Genomic DNA, 18421 nt, shown 5'->3' on the forward strand with positions numbered 1-18421 from the left:
TCACCCCTTTTTAATGTACCCAGAGGAAGACGGTTCCACCCTCCTACCCCCCAGCCAGAATCTTTAGCCAGGTTCATTGAATATTAATCCTGAATAAGTAACGTAAGATGCAGTATGGTAACGTTTTTATTATGACTTAGAACTACATAAATATGCAGGAGCCAGAAATGAGGATACAGGCAGGGTTTTTTGTTTTTGTTTTTTTTGGGGGGGGTGAATCTCAATTAATTGCCCAAATGGTTAACAATCGTTCATTATTCTTTTATTCCTCCTTGTCGCCCCCCTACACTCCCCCCCCCCCGCTCCTTCTTGGCTCCCCAGCAGAGGAAAAGAGCCCCAGGGCAGCGGGAGGCAGGAAGTGGGGATGCTGCTGGGACTGGGGCCCCAAATCCCGCTGCTGAGGCAGGCCCATAAGTACAGCAGGCCCGGAGATCCGTGTCCTCTGCCCTGGCAGTCCTGGGCCAAAGCAGGTTTCCATTATATCCAGGGGTTACGCTTCGGCTCAATGGGGACCGGGGCTTCTCCCCGCCCGGCGCCAAATCGGGATTAGCCCGGGCGAGGGCGGGCAACTCTCACGTGTGCCATGTAACAAGTTACACAAGACAAGTGTTGCAGGATTCAATGCTGCCCTTCCGGGTCCCCCCAGCCCCAGAGATCCCCCCCGACCCCGCTCCCACCCTTCCGGGGGGATCCCACGCTAGAGACCCCCCCAACCCTTCCGGGTCCCCCCAGAAACCCCCCCACCCTTCCGGGCAGCCCCGCCCCAGAGATCCCCCCCACCCTTCCGGGTCCCCCCAGCCCCAGAGACCTCCCCACCCCTCCGGGGGGCCCCGCCCTAGAGCTCCCCCCACCCTTCCGGGTCCCCCCAGAAACCCCCCCACCCTTCCGGGGAGCCCCGCCCCGGAGATCCCCCCCGACCCCGTTCCCACCCTCCGCCCTAGAGATCCCCCCACCGTTCCGGGTCCCCCCAGCCCCAGAGATCCCCCCCACCCTTCCGGGTCCCCCCAGCCCCAGAGACCTCCCCACCCCTCCGGGGGCCCCGCCCTAGAGATCCCTCCACCCTTCCGGGTACCCCCCCGCCCTCTCGGGGGGGGCGCCCTAGAGATTCCCCCCGATCCTCCCCCCCCTTTCCGGGGGTTCCCGCCCCAGAGATCCCTCCACCCTTCCGGGGGGGGCCGCCCTAGAGATCCCCCCGATCTCCCCCACCCTTCCGCGGGGTCCGCCCCAGAGATGCTGCCCCCTGCCTCGGGCTCCGCCCCAGCGGTCCCCGTCCACACCGTGGTTCTGGGGCCGCCTCCCAGGCTCCGCCCCGCTCGCTCCGCCCCACGTTGTGTAAACGGGCCCGGAGTAGCCGCTGCAGCCGGCCGGGAAGCGGGTCGCCGGGGTCCCGGAGCCGCCGCCCAGGTGAGGGGGTGGCGGGCGGGAGCAGTCCCCGGGCAGGCTGTGGGGCAAGGCGGGCTAGAGGGGGGCTCCGGGCTCCCCCGCACGCTCCCTGCCCCACAGGACGCAGGGGAGAGGGGAGCGGGTCCCTGCTCGTGCACAGACTCGAGATAGGGGGGACCCCCTGCCCCGCCCCCCCCGCATCTGTCCCTACTGCCCTATCCTGAGGCTGACCCTAAAGCAGCCCCCGGGCCAGGGCTCGCACGGGCAAATTCAGCCAAGGGGGCGATTCTGGCCCTCTGCCCATCCCAGGCTGCGCTGCTACATCCATGCCCACGGGCTCCCCAAGCCTCGGGACCTGCAGCAGCCCGCCGTGGGTCTCACTGCCCCAGCCTGGGCGCCCAGACCTGGCAGGGATGGGCACAGTCTAAATCAGTGAGAGTCAGGCAGGACTAAAGTATGAGTGTGAATTGAAAGCAGATTAACTAATCTGGATTAAGGCCCTGGCGGGAGGCTGTTCCAGAGAAAGGGCGGGCAGGAATAGTTCCTCCCTAGCAGCAACTCCGGAATCCCACCCCCGGTACACAAGCTCGGGCCTACCAGTCCCGGCTGCAGCATGGGGTGTGGAGTTTGTTCTAAAGATGAATTTTGTAGCAAGGGCTAGAGCTGCTCCAGTGTCCCCCACCCCAACCGCTCAAAAACCATCAGTTACACCCTCAAAAATGATGAAAGCAATTTAGAAATAATGAGACATGAAAGAAGCACATCGCTGGCGTTCTGGGACTATGCCTGCTGGGGTTGGAGACCCCAGAGCCCATCTTTTCAAGCTTTTCCCTGCAATCACAAAAGCTGGAAACTCCCCCCTTTCTATTAATGCAAGCGGAGAGTCTCCCATAATCACATGACTCCAGAAGCTGGGACTTAAAAACAAACAAACATGCAGACTCCCAGGAGACAGCAAAAAGTCAGGAGTTCTCTGCAGCAGTTGCCAGGTCCCAGCCTGCTGCCTCTGGCCCCCAGGGGCCTTCTGTTGGGCTCGAGCCGGAGTGTAACATGCCACGAGCTGTAGTCTCTGCAGTTTTTACACCTATTGCAGTTGAGGGTGGCTGGGGGCCAGGTCTGTCTCTCATCAGGCAAGTTCAAGATATGCAGCAGGGTTTTTTGTTTTTTTTCCACCCATCGAATTTGTGAGCTTTTATGTTCAATGGCGGGGCTGAGCAGCCACCTTTGGAGCTATGCAGGAGGAATCAGACTAGCGGCCGTGTTCCAACACAGAGGTGGCTGCCACTGCAGAGTGGGGAACTGATTCTTGCTGTGTACGGTTGATGAAGTGCTTTGGGATCGGAGTCTGTAAGGCGCTATAAGGAAAGTAAGGTATTAGATTCCTGTTGGGGGCACAGAACGCCTATTGGCAACTGCGAATAGCCCCCGAAGGCTTCAGGGAAACATACGAGCGATTGTCTCGACTGAGAAGTTCCAAGGAGAGGCCTACAAAGAGGTGTGTGTTTCTCTGCCCACAGATAGTTTCACGCCAACAAGCTGCTGCTGGGAAGGTTGGCTGGAGTCGGCTCGTCTGCAGCTGCCTGGTGTGGCTGCTGGAGACTGCATGGTGTGTCGGGGCTGTGCCCGCCCCATAGGACGGCAGCGAGCATGTCTCAGAAGAGCAGGAACCGGCGGGCACATGGCAGGGAGGACACCACGGCCAGTCCTGCTGGCTGTGGGGATACAGCGAGGACTAGAACTGCTGCGGTGCCCCGTGGTCAGCTGAAAGGCAAACGGAAGGTCCTGGCAGAGCCCAGTGGGGCGGAGGCGTTGACCGTGGCTAAGAGGAGGAGGAAGGAAGGGGAGGCGGTGGAGGGGGGAGGAGCTGGGAGCCTGGGGGAAGCTGTGCGGCAGGCGCGGCTGCGGGTTGCCCCCTCTGTGCAGGAGTTCAAGTACAACAAGAAGCGAGTGCGCCTGGTCTCAGAGAGCTCCGACCTCAAGGATGCCGCCAAGGGCGTTGTGTACTGGATGTCTCGAGACCAGAGGGTGCAAGGTACGATCCATCCCGGGACCAGGATGCAGCACGGGGGGCATGAAAGTCTATGGGGAGTCAAAGCCCTTGTCCCCTCCCCCTTGCCCCTAGAGCAAGTTCTTGCAGTTGAGACCTTGATGGCGCCAGTTGAGATCCCTGGTCCCTCAGCTGATGCAGACAGTGCTGGGCTCCCCGTCCAGCATCATGGCCTAGTAGGATTCCTTTTGGGAAGCCCCCTCGGCAATGTTCATGGCTAGAGCGTGTGATTTTTCTCTTTACCCGGGCACCAGTTCTCCGTGGGTTTTATTTTGGAGTTCGTGGCTTTAGCCGAACCTCCGCCCCCGTAGCTCAGCTCCCCCCAAGCCGTGAGCTGGGGTGGGCTTGAGGAGAGATGGATTTGGCTTCGGCTTCGACTCTGCTAGGGGCTTTACATGGGTGGGTCAGTATCAATAGCTCCCTTTTACAGATGGGGAAACTGAGGCACATTCCGCTCATTTCGGTGCCTGCAAGACAGCTGTGAAGCCAAGGTCTCCTGGCTCCCAGTCCTGGGCCTGAGCCATGGGCTGAGCATTTGGCAGGGCTGCTCTGTAGTAATGCAAAGTGTCCATCCAATGCAGTCAGGTGCTCTCTCTCTCTCTCTCCAGATAACTGGGCTTTCCTGTACGCCCAGCGCCTGGCCCTGAAACAGCAGCTCCCTCTGCATGTCTGCTTCTGCCTGGTGCCCAAGTTCCTGGAGGCCACCATCCGTCACTTCGGCTTCATGCTGAAAGGCCTGCAGGAAGTGGCCGAGGTACCGGTTGCTTAGGAAATGCCATAGAGGGGAGGGTCAGAGCAGGGGCGGAGCGCTGGCCTAGGACACACAGTAATGGGGGCAGGCGTGCGGCTCTCAGCAATGTCCCAGTGTGAGTGAAGGGCCCGATCCTGCCAAGAGTACCGTTGCGGGATTTTTCCAGCGCTGTCTTCTCTCATGGGGGCAGAGGGGAGTTGAACTTGGAATCCGTTTCCCTTCTCCTGGCTCTACAGGGCTGCTCATAGGCCCGACATCTCTGTGCAACACCAAGCGTTTGTCTGGAAAGCAAAGTCACGCCAATTGCAGGGACCCAGCCCACCCTGGGATCTTTATAGCCTGTCACTGTAAGCAGAGATTAGCAAAGCCACGCAAGGGATTGGGTGCTGCAAGCGAGTGACGTGGAGCACCCAACTCTTGGTTGGAGCCCAGCTGGGGTGGCACTGGGCAGCTCGGCCTGGAGGAGCAGTTATAGAAACCAGGCTCTTTGCCCCATGTTCACAGAGCCTTTCCCTTCGTTCCAGGAGTGCCAGGAGCTGGACATCCCCTTCCACCTGCTCATCGGCTTTGCCAAGGATGTGCTGCCTGCCTTCGTGACGGACCGTGGCCTCGGCGGAGTGGTGACAGACTTCTCCCCGCTCCGCGTCCCCATGCAGTGGGTGGAAGACGTCAAAGAGAGGCTCCTGGGAGATGTGCCGTTTGTACAGGTGGGGGTCTGGGCTGCGGGGGAGGGGGAGCGTGGGGCTGGGGGCTCTGTACATAGGCCGTTTCTCCATGCTGGCAGGTGATCACAAGGCGGTGGTGTTAATAGCGGGGCTAACAGCTGGCTCCCAGCTCTTTAAATAGGGGGCTGAGAGGCAGAATGAAAGCGTCGAGAGCTGGTCGCTGCAGATTGAACAGCGGGGTGCTGCTGTGGCCCCAAGATCAGCTTTAGAGAAGGTTGGGGACTGGGGTGGAACTCAAGCAGGTAATTGGCAGCAGGGCGGGGAACTCGTTCTGACGCTTGGAAGGTTTTTGAGCGTGTAAGTGTATCTTGGACGGAGTCAGAAGTTTGGGGGCAGGGAGGGAGTTGGAGGGAGGGGGGAGTGAATGAGATTATACCGGGGCCATCCCCCTTCATGGGGACACGCGGCCACTGCCCAGAGCTGGTGACTGCAGGCGCAGGGAGTAATGCCTTACAAGTACTGTTCCAGGGAGAAATTCCCCCTCACCTCAAATGCCCCATTCGTATTCCCCACGAGAATCAATCTGGGACTGAGCAGGTTCCTGGCAGATGTCTGGGCCAAGAGAGAAACACGCAAGGCCCTTTGGGGTGGGGTCAGCTCTGCTGAATTCAGCACCTGTTTTTTTGTTCCAAGAGATTCTTTTTAAATTAAAAAAAAAAATCACCGGCCGAGCTGTTATGCAGCTGAGCTCCATCTTCCCCAGACCATGGTGTGTGGAGCCCTGGATGGATCCAAGTGGGCATCTCCTCCTGCTCCTAGACTGGCCTGATTCTAGTCACTTTCATTTCCAGGCCCCACAGCCCAGCACCAGACTGCAGGGAAAGGTTAGCTTGATCGCGGGCAGGGAGGGGGAGTTGAAATTAAAAACAAAGCCATGGGAAGGTTTGGGTGGATCTAGGGCTCGGTCAGAGTGTGGGTGGGGGGGTGTCATGTTTCTCATCCCCCGTGCAGCCTGCCTATTCCCAGCTCGCCGGCTGCTTTCCAGGTTGATGCTCACAACATTGTCCCGTGCTGGGTTACCTCAGACAAGCAGGAGTACGGAGCCAGGACAATTCGACGGAAGATCCACGATCGGCTCCCCGAGTTCCTCACGGAATTCCCTCCCGTCATCAAGCACCCGTTCCCGCCCACAGCCCCGGCAGAGGTAACGTCTGGAGTCCTTTAGCCGCACGCCCCAGGCGGCTCCCAGCAGAGCATCCCAAACACTAGCTAAGCTTCAAACCCCACTGGAAGGTGGGCGTGATCTCCATTTTACAATGGGGGGGGGAAGAGAAATTGAGGCTGTGGGGTGAAGTAACTTGCCCAGGGTCACACAAAGGCAGTGGCGGAGCTGGGAACAAATCAGAAATCCGAATTTCCAATTCCCTGGTGCAGTAGGGTTTAAAGGAACCTTAGCATCACCAAAAGCAGATGGAGTATCAGCAAGCTATGGCCAGGGTGTATTTAGGGGGTGGGGGGCAGGGTAGGATCTGTCTGATCCAAAGCAGCCATCAGAACCGGCCCTGTCTGCCATAGCATCCTGGGCAGGGCGGGAACATCTGCAGCTTGGCTAAAGCCTCCTTGCGATTGTGCAGCCCATAGACTGGAGCGCCTGCCGCGCCAGCCTGCAGGTGGACTGCTCGGTGAAGGAGGTGAGGTGGGCGATGCCGGGGACGGCCGCGGGGCTGGCCATGCTGGAGTCGTTCATAGGTGAGCGGCTGAAATCCTTCGGTACCGACCGGAACAACCCGACCAGGGCAGCGCTCAGCAACCTCTCGCCGTGGTTCCACTTTGGTGAGTGGCCCCTGGAAACCCACGTAGCTCTGAAGGGCAACAGGCTTGACTGATCTAGGTAATTACCCCTTCCGGGCACAGTATGGCCTCTGGAGGGAGGTAAGTGGCCCGGGCCAAGGAGAGATGGCTAGTGAGGGGCCGTAACTCCTGTAGGTTTAATTCAGTCGCTTTCCTCACCTTGGTGACTGTCCCCTGATGGGTTAAGAACGGTATCCGGGCTGCCGGAGGGAAGAGCATTGGTCCAGGTTTCTCCCTCGGGGCTGATTGAGTTGGTCTCTGAGCCCCATGGCAGCTTGGGGGGGTACAAAGGCCTGGCTGCTGGTGTTTCATGCTGCACTGAGGTTAGCTGTAGATATTTATATGAACTGGATCAATCCCAGCGGAGGAAACACCGTGCACCTGAAGGGGGATGGGTACTGGGGCTGTGCCAGCTAATCCTATGCTGCTCTGGCGTTCGATCCCACGTGCTCAGGCCAGGCCGGCAGCATGCCAGCTCCCGTGGGAGCCGGAGAGTACAGGGCTCAGCGGCCGAACGCCCTCTCTGCTTCCCCGTCTCTTCTCCCCGCCCCGTTCCCGGACAGGCCAGGTCTCCGTCCAGCGGGCCATCCTGGAGGTGCAGAAATACCGCAGTCGGTACAAGGAGTCGGTGGATGGGTTCACCGAGGAGGCCGTGGTCCGGAGGGAGCTGGCCGACAACTTCTGCTACTACAACAGGAATTACGACAAGGTGGAAGGTAACGCGTGGCCCGCGCCCTGGGGGAGCGACAGCCTGTGGTACTCACGGTGCGCGAGAGCACGCTGGTGCGTGGGGAGTGACTGGGGGGGGGGGGGGGGGGAAGCTAGTCCTGCCTCTGCCCAGACCTGCTGGCAGGATTGGAGCCTCCAGCCCAGCGGCTCCATCACCCAGCGGCAGAGTCCCTGTCTTCAGGAGCCTGGCTCCCCCGGCTACGTGCTCTCCAGTCCGACCATTATGTTTTGAAGGTGCGTACGACTGGGCCAAAACCACCCTGAAGCTCCACGCCCAAGACAAGAGGTCTCACCTCTACGAGCTGAAGCAGCTGGAGGAGGGGAAGACGCACGACCCGCTCTGGAACGCTGCCCAGGTACCAACCAGCCTGAGCTTCTGCCTCCCCTCCTGGATCCATTGGGTGTTAGCACCGAGCACCCCAAACAGCCCCAGTCCTGGTGGGTTCCCATAACAGAGCCGGCCATAGAGCACACCTGCTTCTCTGCACCCCTGGCCAGCGTGTGCCCTTTGAATATGGGTTACAGCAGATATTCCCCAGCCAAGCACGCAGGGCAGAGAGCTCCAGCGGCCAGGTGGGGCCTGCAGGCCAGAGCTTGGCTCTCTCCATTGAGGGAGACTGTGAGGAAGGTAGCCATAAAACTCCTAGGTAGATGGGAAACTGAGGCTGAGGCCAGGTCCAGGCAGGCCCCACCCCTCACTCTTCACCCCAGATTCCACACAGGTGTGTCTTGTTCTCACCTCCCTCCTCTCCCCCGCCGAGCAGCCTGGGTTCTCCTGCTGGGGCGAGGTTGCGGCTCTCATGTTGGGCTCTCCCCCTCCCTGCAGCTCCAGATGGTTCACGAGGGGAAGATGCACGGGTTCCTACGCATGTACTGGGCCAAGAAAATCCTGGAGTGGACCCGCTCCCCCGAGGAGGCCCTGAAGTTCGCCATCTACCTCAACGATCGCTATGAGCTGGACGGCCGGGATCCCAACGGCTACGTAGGTTAGTGACTAGCGCATGGGAGTGAGAAACCCTTGAGAGCTTGGGGAGGGGGATCCTGTCTGCTTGGCTGTGAGGGGGCTGCCAAGGTCCCCTTACACAGGTTAAAGGGCCCCCAGTTGCCCCCACATAGCCTGTCCAGCTCCTTCTCCCTCATACAGCCCCCACCCCTGTATCCCTCCCTTGCCAGGGCTTGTAGCAGGCTCCTGGGGGCCTGTGAAGAGGTGCAGGAGGGTACAGGAGACCTGACTGTGGGTTCTGTGCCTGGCAGGCTGCATGTGGTCCATCTGTGGGATCCACGACCAGGGCTGGGCCGAGCGGGCCGTGTTTGGGAAGATCCGCTACATGAACTACGCCGGCTGCAAGAGGAAATTCGATGTGGGGCAGTTCGAGCGCAGATACGATCCCCGCAAACTGGGCCAGTAGCCCTGCCGGGGGCAACTCCTGCTGAAAGCAGGATGGCTGGTGCTTGTGGAGGGTTCTATGCTGGGCCTTCCAACGTTTTCATTTCCCCTAAATACCATTGAAACCCCTGAGCCTCTGAGACGAGAGCCAGCAGGGACTCTGCTGCCCTTGCCAGGGTGCTGCTCAACCTCTTCCCTACAGGCCTCCAAGGCAGCGGTTTGGGCATCATGCCGGGAGCTGGGGCAGCCAGCCCAAGGTTTTCCCGGGATGCCCCCAGTTTTCTCTGGCACAGCCCCAGATGTGCCACCTCCCCCTACTAGCCGGGGACAGCTCAGCAATTATGGCAGCTATAAAAGCTATTTGATATTTCGAGGGGGGACAGGTTCGCCAACCACCCCAACTGCTGGGGGAGGAGAGACAAGTCTAGCCCTTGCATGCAGCAGGTAGACAGGCCTGGCTCTTAGAGCTGTGGGATGGAAAACAGCAGCATTTCGCACGCTGGGCTTGTAGCTTAGCACTTCTGAACTGACTGCGTGAGGCAGGGGGATCTCGGAGCAAATCCACCGCTGCTGGCCGGGGCTCAGATGGGAGCTCCCTGGCGAAACACACTGACTTCAATGAGCTGCGTTACCTCTAGGGGCTTTCCTGCCCCACCACATGCAGACGTGGAGGCTTGTCTTATCCCAGGCAGCAAGCGAGCAGGGTTTTCAGAGTGACTGTTAAAAGCCCAGTGACTTGCAGCAGGGTCTGTCTCGTAAACCTTACCACACCCAGCCCTGGTGTCTGTGTCATTCCTGCAGCAGTCAGCAGAGTTTCGATGGGATCAGAGGAAGACAAGAACTGGGGCTGCCCAGCCCTTGCCCTAAAGCTTAGCAAGCAGCAGCTCAGCTCAGCGCGACGGTCCACCAGCCTGGGGCTGCTCTGACTGCCCGAGATGCTCTAGGGAAGGGGATAGTCGGGCACCGCTGGCTACCCCCAGCGGTTAGTGCTGCACGAGGCCGTGAAACACAGGGGCCTAGACGCGGTCAGACCAGCCCACGTTTGTTCACAAGCGTCGAGGTTGTGGCGTGTTACTACGCACTCTGCTTCGGTCCCGTTTTCAGAGCTCGCACCGTTACAAACGCAGGTCTTTGCATGTGTGCGTCTACCCTGCCGTAGCGTTTCCCCCATCAGTGCTCACATTACCCAGAACACTAGGGGGGCGCTCTTGGGTCAAAGGTAAAGCCAAGACCATACCTATACAGCCTACCCTGAACTGCACAGCATCGGGCCAGGGGTTTAATCCAACTGGAATATTGACTTGCAGGTAAATTAGAACATCTCTTCCTGCATCGCTTGGCTTTCTGGGCTGGTCACCCATCCACATCGTAACCAGGCCTGATCCTGCTTAATAACACACCTACAAGTTGAACCTCTCTAATCCGGCACTCCCTGGTCCGGCAACATCCGTAGTCTGGCATAGGGGCTGGAGCACCCCTGGGGAAAAATTAGTGGGTGTGGAGCATCCACTGGCACCAAGCTTCCCCCTCTGCCCCCCTCCTCCCTCCCACGCCTCTGTAGTCCCAGCCTCGGGTAGTGAGGGGTAAGGCTGGGACCATAGCTGGGGGTGGCTGTGGAACCCGGAGTGAAGCCCCATAGCCAGGACCCTGGGTTGGCAGCAGGGGGGCTGGTGACCAGGACCCTGGATGAGGGGCTGGCGACCAGGACCTGGTGCCAGCATCGGAGCCCCTGGGTGGGGGGCCAGCAGCCAAGAGCCTGGGTGGCAGTGGGATCCCCGGGCAGGGGGCCATGCTGGGCGCAAAGCCTGGGGGTGCTGCAACACCCTCTGCACCCCTACTTCCCCCGCCTATGGAGATCCGCTGGCACTCTGCATTGACCTCCCGTGCTTCGGCAAATTCTCTGGTTCGGCACCGGTCAGGTCCTGAGGGTGCCAGACCAGAGAGGTTCAGCCTGTAGTTCCCTGGTTTCCAGCAGCAAGTTGGCCTCGGTTTTTTTTTTACTTGTCCATCACTGTGTTTTTAAATTAAAGGAACACAAACAGCAGGTGAGCGGCACTCTGGGGAAGTCAGCACTGGTGCTTTCCTGGCTCTTATGAGCAAGATCTTTGTACTTCTTTCTTTCAGCCAGCTTTAATAAACTCCAATACAGTTGAGGTCAAGCAAGAGCAGCCAATGATGCGTTTATTAACTTAGTTTATTAGGGACGGCATTTGTTGTTGTTATGCTGTACAATAATACAGCAGAGAGGAATCCAATTGATCATCATGTACATTGTACCATGACCCTTCTCTGTATTTACAAAGAGCTTGTACGCACACAGTTATGCTTATTTACAGTGGTAAGTACTGTAATAGCTTGGCAAATGGGTCAGTAGCAGCTTCATTAGTGTTGTGCATCATTTTGCATTAAAACCCTCCGCTGTCTTGAATTCCCAGGCGGGGTCCCCGTCTCAGCGAGAAAGGTCCCACTGTGAAGGGGGACAAAACCCACAAATCCACTCACTGTCTTTCGAAATGGAATCAGTGCTTCTAGAAACCGCCCAGAAGCTTAGCCACCAGGGAAACACCCCACAACGTTAAAGTGCTTCAAAACAAAACATAGAAGGTCCTGTTCTTTTGGGTCAGAGCCGGCACATGGGAGGGAATCGGTCCGTCAGCCATCACCACCAAGGGTCTGGACAGTAGTGCTAGGTCTCAGACCAGGCACGGCTGACACTAAAGGAGGGATTTGACGGCTGTAGGACAGTGAGAATCATCATCCTGCAGTTCATAGGACGGGATCGGCTTTTTTGTCAGCCACAGCGCGTGCAAAGTTCGAAGCCAGCTGGAGTTTGCCAGCCATCAGTGGCATATAGCGGCGTTATTAGGCTGAAAGCTAGGAGGTGGCACTGGGCGCCCATGTGACAAACAGGAGGGCAGCTGATCGCTGGGCTGGGCATTTAGAATACAGCTGGGGGGGGACGGGGGGGGAAATCAAAGTATGCTCACAAAGCAGACCCTGACTGTCAGTTCTCAAGTTAAGGCACATGCAACAGGTCAGTTCTGGGCAAGCTACAGATGCCCTGGGCTTTGATCCCACCATCCTTCTGATGCAGAAATGGGATATTAATGCTAGTGTCTCTGCTTTACCTGGACTTTACCACCTCTAGAGCTCCTGCACTCTCAGCTCTGTTAAACCACCTGCCAAAACCCAGGCCTGCCCTGTATAACCACCTACCCTTGCTGCCTGCTCCGTGGGGTAACACCCTTGTCGCAGTTGCTCCTTGGCTTCCAGATACCTTTAGTATTGAGATCTCTCACTGAACAGTTGATCTGAACCTAGTTCCACCATCAGCCTCAATGCCCACCTCCCAATGCCCTGCACCTGGGGAAACAACAGCAGTCCCACCAAGCTGCCGCTTTAAGAGCCACCCAAGTTCTTGTCTGCCGCCCCCCAGCAGGAGAGGAAGCAGCAGCTGCAAGGAAGCCAACCTACCTACACAACTGACAAAAGTGTGTTGGGGGGGGAGGGCGGGAGGAGAGGCTGCTTCCTCGAGTGCATCCTGTCTGAAACAGAGCCCAAATGCAGCCAGCCTTCCTCTGCCCTCAGACGGCCCTGGCAGTTTTCCCTCCTTCCAAGGGCACTTGCAGCCTGTTTCACTTCGGCCCCAGCCTCTGCAGCTCTCCCAGGGATTCACCGCTGGCACGAATGGGGCCAGGTCCACGAGAGGCTAGAACCCCAGCATTGCCCTGCGCTCAGCCTGACGTGCCAGCCACCAATCAGGGCAGGAGCTGAGGGAGAGTCGCCACCATCACCCCCACTTCCAGGCAATACACAACCTCCCCACCTCTCGAACAGCGCCTTTCGATGTACACGACTGCATGGAGTGCCCAGACAAAGGCCGCGCTGAAAACGGGGGCACACCCATCTTCCATAAACCGGAGCCGAGATCAGCCGCTACCTGCAGAGATCACAAGCCCCAGTGTGCAAAGATGTCCAGTTGCCGTGTGCAGCCCCAAGAGCGCACTGAATACCCGAACGGGGAGTTGCTACAGGCTGCATCTCCATATTGAAGAAGGAATCTGCAGGCCACATTGTAGACTCTCTGGACACTCCCCTAAATCACACCAACTACCAGTACGCTGCTCATCTGTGCCACACCACAGAACTCTGCCCGGGCTCAGCTGGGCATCAGGACATCCCGTACCAGGAACTAGCATGAAGTGCTGGAGGAGTGCAATTTGTCTATGCTGGACAGTCCAGCCAGGCAGAAAATGCCTCCCGTACTGCTGGCAATGGACACTAAGGGCCAGATTTTTAAAGATGTGTGGTGCCGTGCTCCCATTGAAATCAACACGAGTTAGGCACCTAAATAGCTTTAAAATCTGGCCCTAAGTGACCAGCTCAAACGAGAGCAGCTCATTTAAAAGACAGGAGCAATTGCCTTTAACAGAGATCAACTTAAAATAACCCAATATACACAAAGATCAACCCAACTGAAATGATACACTGAGAAGAGGAGCTGGCTGTGGGCACCTGCTCTCGAGGGGGGGGGGGGGGGGAGGAGGGCTCAGGATGGCAAATGAACAGCTTTACACCTGCTAGGGGGCCTGATCTCAGATACCAGCTCTGAGGAACGCTGGGCCAGGGGGCAGCCAGTGGGCACTGTGGAAGACCACATGCTTTGTAGGCTCTCTCTCCACACAAACACACAGCTCAGTAGAACAAACTGGTTGAGGCACTGAGTGAGGAGCATGGGGTACTGGGGAGAAGTTCTGGACTGGGCTAATCTCCCCACTACAGGGCGCTCCACATCACAAGGCCAGCTCTACCCAGTGCGCTTGGGGGTGGCTCCTTTACCAGGTTATTGGCCGTCCTGCTAAACATGCTCATTACTCAGTCACTCCAAAGGGCACCCGATCCAGGGAGATGAGAAGTGCAGCTCTCATCTTAAAGCCAAGGGAGCTGGCTGAAGCGTGGGGCTGCTCAGCAGCTGCACTGTCTGCCTCCCCGAGCGTTCGATCCAGCAGGTACTGGACTGCTAGCGGGAGGGTGCCTGTGACAGGAGAGACAGGTGCATGTCACAGAACAGCATCAGGGGATCCCAGCACAAACTGGCAGGCCCGATGCACCAACGCCAAGGTCTGGAACAGGGGCACGGCCAGAATCCACTGCAGAGAGGACACCTTATGCTGAGGGTGCAGCATGGATGGGAGAAAGGCTCCACTGAGACCGACTGTGGCTTCATCGAGCTCTGAAATAGTGGGGGCGAGTGTCATGTAGAGTCATCTGAGTGCCCAGCACATGGCAGAGATCCAGGCCCCTGCCCCTGCCACGTCTCCCGTGGTCCCAGATGTTTGCTTCTAGCTAAGACGCCTGTCTACATTTCACTGGCCTGAGTGAGGATGGGGTCCTCACAGCGCCACAAGGCAAGCTGAGCATTCAAGGCTACAGGGGCGGGGCGGCACCATCGCACACACAGCCTGCTCTCCCAGGCGCTGGCGGGCGGGTTCCCCCCGGGCCTGGTGCAGGAGCCCCTACGCCGCCTGGCACCCAGGGATTGAGCTCTGGCTTTGTTCAAACTGACCCTTGGTCTCGGATCTAAGCGTAACTGCTCAGTCCCCCCAGCAGACAGACACGGGCGAACACTGCCCCCAGTCCAGGGGACAGGAGCACTCGGTAGCCACACTCGTAGCAGTTCAACTCCTGCCAAGATCAGCAGAGAGAATCCGGCTTTAGACCTGCTGCTTCCTCCGGCTCAGCTAAGGTGTTTCATCTCCCCATGCTGGGCATGCAGCTGTCCCATTGTCTGTGGCCTCCCCGCCTTCCGGCCCGAAGAGCAAGAGCCCCCTGTTCACCTGCTGCATGGCACAGGGCGATCTCCTGGCACCTGCGCTGTGGGAAAGGTGGCAATCACGCCTCTGGGACGACAAGCTCAGCCCTTCACCCAGCAGGTGAGGGCTCCGTCGGCACCAGGCACAGTCTGAGGAACCGAACATCAATAGCGGAGAAAGTGGCTGATCCCAACAGCGACTGGCACAGATCTCTCCTCCAGCCTGCATGCAGCTAAAGCAGGGCCGAGCCTAAGGGAAAAATCAGATCAACTCCATTGTCACCTACAGTCCGCGTGCCCTAGCCTGATCTACCAGCCCAGCAGGTATCCGCCATTGGTGACTGCTCCCACCAGGCAGAGGACAAGGCGCTGTTTGCTGCTTCGTCTTCCCCCCGCCCCCAAATCAAGTCATATCAGTTCTGAATAAGGGACTGTTAAAAAGATCACATCAGCAGCAAAGGATATGGTGTGTTACAGGCAGAGGACTTGGCAAAAGCCCCTTCTCTTTTGCCCCAATGCAGCAAGCCTAGGGAGCAGCAGGACTCCAGTTACTCCCCCTGGAGGGCTGAGCTGGACAGGAGCTTTCACCTCCTAACTGGTGGGAGCTCCCCAAGAACCTGCTTCAGGGAGGACAGCGCAGCTCCTGGCTAACACAGTCTGCTGGCTGAGCTCCTCCCGAAGGGATCAGGTGGAGCACCCAGGCATACAATCGCTCATTGCGCTCCGAGTGTGGAACAGACAGGATTCGCTGCCGGACCCTGTAGGAAGGCAGCAGCGTGTCCACCTTGGCAGGGTTACGACTGCAAGAACTAGCGTCCGGAGTCCGCCGTCCCCAACACCATCGTGTAGAGAGAAAAGAAACCGGCTCTCTTGAAACAAACCAAGCCGATACCGTCAGTGCGAGAGGGCCAGCTGCTCTGAGATCTCCCATGATACAGCCCTCCCACAGGCTCCTTTACGGTGGAAGAGTCAGGTTAGTCCCTAGTTTAGTCTCTGGTGATGAAGGCCACACACACAAATACATCTGCTGGTCTCCTCTTCCCCCTCCGCCACCACACTCATGTTGCGGCCACTGCCCCTGGCGGCTGCTCCTCCTCCTCGTAGTCAGAGATGTAGGACTCCATGCTCTGCTTGGCCAGCAGCTCTCTCCTGGCATGCAGGCGCTCACACCGGGGGCAGCAGCCCAATTTGAAGCAGGATTTGTGATAGCAGGCCTTGCACTCTGAGGGAGGGAGAGAAAGCAACACCATGAGCACAGGCATGCGTCGGCATGCTCCCCCTTCCGGGCACAGCCTGCCCATACCCAACGGGAGGGATGCTAAGTCACTGACAGGGACAGAGCATGTTGAGATCAAATCTCAAGGTGTTACAATTCTGACTAATTCGCCTCTTACGTGGTTCTTAAACAAAAAGATCTTTGGAGTAGGGATGGTGCCCACATGACTGGAAAGCGCCCAGCCCACCGCATGCACTTGGAAACTAAGTAATTTGGGGCACTTCACTCAGTTTTGGACAGCAATGTTAGGTCAATTGCACTTTGCATCTCATCCCTTTCCCAAAGGTTTCTTGCCCTGCCAAGGAAATGGTGACCCTAAACAAAAGGCCTTCACTGAAAACACTGGCGGCAAGAGAGAGTCTAATTTTAAAGAGACGGCCACATTTGTAGATTGCCAAGGGCGGTTTGGATGGCTCAGGAGACTGGAGCCAGGATACGGTGCTATGGTGCATGTGGTCATCAGCAAAGGTCGAAGTGACCAAAAGCAGTTATCAACTACAGGGCGTGGGGGCTTCAGTAAAACGATTGCATAGTCTCAGTCCAGCGCCACATGGCCAAAGCGCTGTGGTTACCGGACTCCTTGGCTGATAACCTTAAAGGCACCAAAGTCAGAACGGCCATGAAGATGGAGCCCTGTGCCCAGTGCACACTCCAATACGTGTCATGCATCTGACCCAGTTACAAGCTGTAGGGCAGGCTGCAGCCACCCTGGAAATGAGTTCGTGCACCCCCGCTTAGCACACTGCCCATCTGTGCAAGCGTAAGTGTGGGCAGCTATCCCGCAGTGCGCTGGGTGCAGTGCACTCTACTGGCCACCCCCAGATACACAGGCACGGTTCTGGCCACGCTGCAAGGGAGCACGTCAAACCGGCTAGAGAGAGTCAGCTGTGTGCTGATCCAGGTCAGAGGCGTAGGCTGAACACGGGTTGCTGCCAGGTGGCTGGACAAATGTTAAACAAGCAGCATGCAGAAAGGCCATGCTTGGAGGCAGCTGAGGCACTCGCTGTTACAGCCTTGGACAAACGCTGCAGAGCAGTGATTCCTGACTCTGCCTGGTCTGTACTGGCTCAGTCTCCAGAGCAGTCACGGGCCCGGCCCAGCCAACTCCCAGGGCCAGCAATGGCTCCCAGCACCCCGCCTGCCAGAGTCTCACCTTCACACGTCCTGCACTTGTTCAGTTCGAAGGGGAAGATGATGTCCTCCTCTTGACAGAACTCACAGATGAAGCCTTTGGCTTGGCACAGCTGTAACAACAGAAGGGGAGAGGAGTGAAGAAGAAACGCCCTGGAAAAGAGGCAAATGTGCCCGATTTCCCTGGCAAAGTCAGAGACATCTCGAGCCAAGAGTAACGTGGAAATCAGAGGCTCGTTCCATTGCCGGGATGCGACGACACCAGCTTCTAGAACAGCATTTGTGCAGCTGGTCTCTCACCCGCTACAAGCTAGGCTGGGCTCCACGAGATTCCAACCTTTCCAGGGGCCTGGAGACATGGTCTATTCGAGATGCCCTAGGCCAAAAGCGTACCCGTAGCACAGGAGGCTTGGCTGATGGCACTATCTCAGAGCAGCAGGGCTGCCTGTCTGCTGGGTGGTGGTGAAGGAACCGGGCGGTCTGCATCTCTTAGATTACACACATACCAGCAAGCGCTTCGGGGCAACGCCCATTTCTTGCTGTGTACATGGACTGTGCCAGAGTATTGTCAATGCTACCACAAGACAATGCAAGTACAGCGGTTATACCAAAAGATGTACCATAAACACACCCACAACAGTGTCATCTGTGCAGTAGGTTGCACTCACAACACTGCTAAACCAGTGGCAGTCCAGTTATTTTTGTCCCCTTTGACTTCCCAGTCAGATTGGGAGTTCCAGGAAAAGGACCCTCTCAGTTTTGGACTGAAAACTCGGAGGCCAATGCAGCCTCTCTGGTCTTTTGCCCCAAACACGTGTCCACAGGAGGTGACTAGCACTGTTGCGTTCACATGGGTGGCCCACACAGCCAACAGCTGCAACTCAAGGCGACCCATTTGGAATGTCCCATCTGGAATGTTTTTAAAGACAATTAGTGAAGTCACCCATCACACTGAGTTTTCATACAGAAAATTAAGGCCATATCTACCCTACAAAAAACACTTTAATGAGGAACCAGTTACACCACAGTTGCCAATGACAGAGTTAAAACACAGTTTCATCTTGAGTGTACACGGGACCCTGAATTGGCGACAGTCCTGGAGAAATCAGGGCTGCAGCAGGGCTCAGGGCAGCGGTTAGGTCCCATCTACACTAAACAATGCAACAGTGTTCTAACCACCTCAAATGTGTTGTAGCCAACTTCCCACTGTTGTTTTTGCAGTGTAGCTCAGCCTTGAGGGAGGAGATGAAAGCAAACGTTACATCTCAGGCCCTGCTGGGATCCATCTCCAAACCTCACCTCATCCCTCCCCACATTTAAGCTGGGTTTAAATTTCATCTCTTAAAATCAAATTCATTAGAGAAAAGGGAATAGTTAAAACAAGCACAA

The 18421-nt window shown here is 57.5% G+C and overlaps 2 protein-coding genes across 9 annotated transcripts in view; one reads left to right on the forward strand and one right to left on the reverse strand.

Annotated features, from left to right (window-relative positions):
• Positions 1–1251: 1251 nt before the first annotated feature.
• On the forward strand, positions 1252–10976 carry LOC140917070 (deoxyribodipyrimidine photo-lyase-like). 4 transcript variants are annotated; one of them, XM_073359103.1, is made up of 10 exons: positions 1252–1404; positions 2901–3415; positions 4039–4184; positions 4706–4888; positions 5892–6050; positions 6481–6679; positions 7152–7413; positions 7661–7782; positions 8253–8412; positions 8681–8770. In XM_073359103.1, exons 2-9 carry the CDS (start codon positions 3031–3033, stop codon positions 8378–8380), a joined length of 1584 nt encoding a protein of 527 aa, XP_073215204.1. In that variant the 5' UTR covers positions 1252–1404; positions 2901–3030; the 3' UTR covers positions 8381–8412; positions 8681–8770. The 4 variants fall into 4 exon arrangements, with proteins under 4 accessions (XP_073215204.1, XP_073215205.1, XP_073215206.1 ...); XM_073359105.1 differs by having other exon boundaries at positions 1256–1404; positions 7266–7413; XM_073359102.1 differs by having other exon boundaries at positions 1282–1404; positions 7261–7413; positions 8681–10976.
• Positions 10977–10989: 13 nt separating this feature from the next.
• Positions 10990–18421, reverse strand: part of RUBCN (rubicon autophagy regulator) — a 59527-nt gene continuing 52095 nt past the window's right edge. For all 5 annotated transcript variants that reach the window (XM_073359097.1, XM_073359099.1, XM_073359098.1 and 2 more), the window contains 2 exons: positions 17055–17145; positions 10990–15847 (listed from right to left, as the gene is read on the reverse strand). In XM_073359097.1, the coding sequence (XP_073215198.1) occupies positions 15684–15847; positions 17055–17145 (255 nt within the window). In that variant the 3' untranslated portion in view covers positions 10990–15683. The remainder of the gene's footprint in view (positions 15848–17054; positions 17146–18421) is intronic.

Source organism: Lepidochelys kempii, chromosome 9 (assembly GCF_965140265.1).
Source record: "Lepidochelys kempii isolate rLepKem1 chromosome 9, rLepKem1.hap2, whole genome shotgun sequence".
Lineage (NCBI taxonomy): Eukaryota > Metazoa > Chordata > Testudines > Cheloniidae > Lepidochelys > Lepidochelys kempii.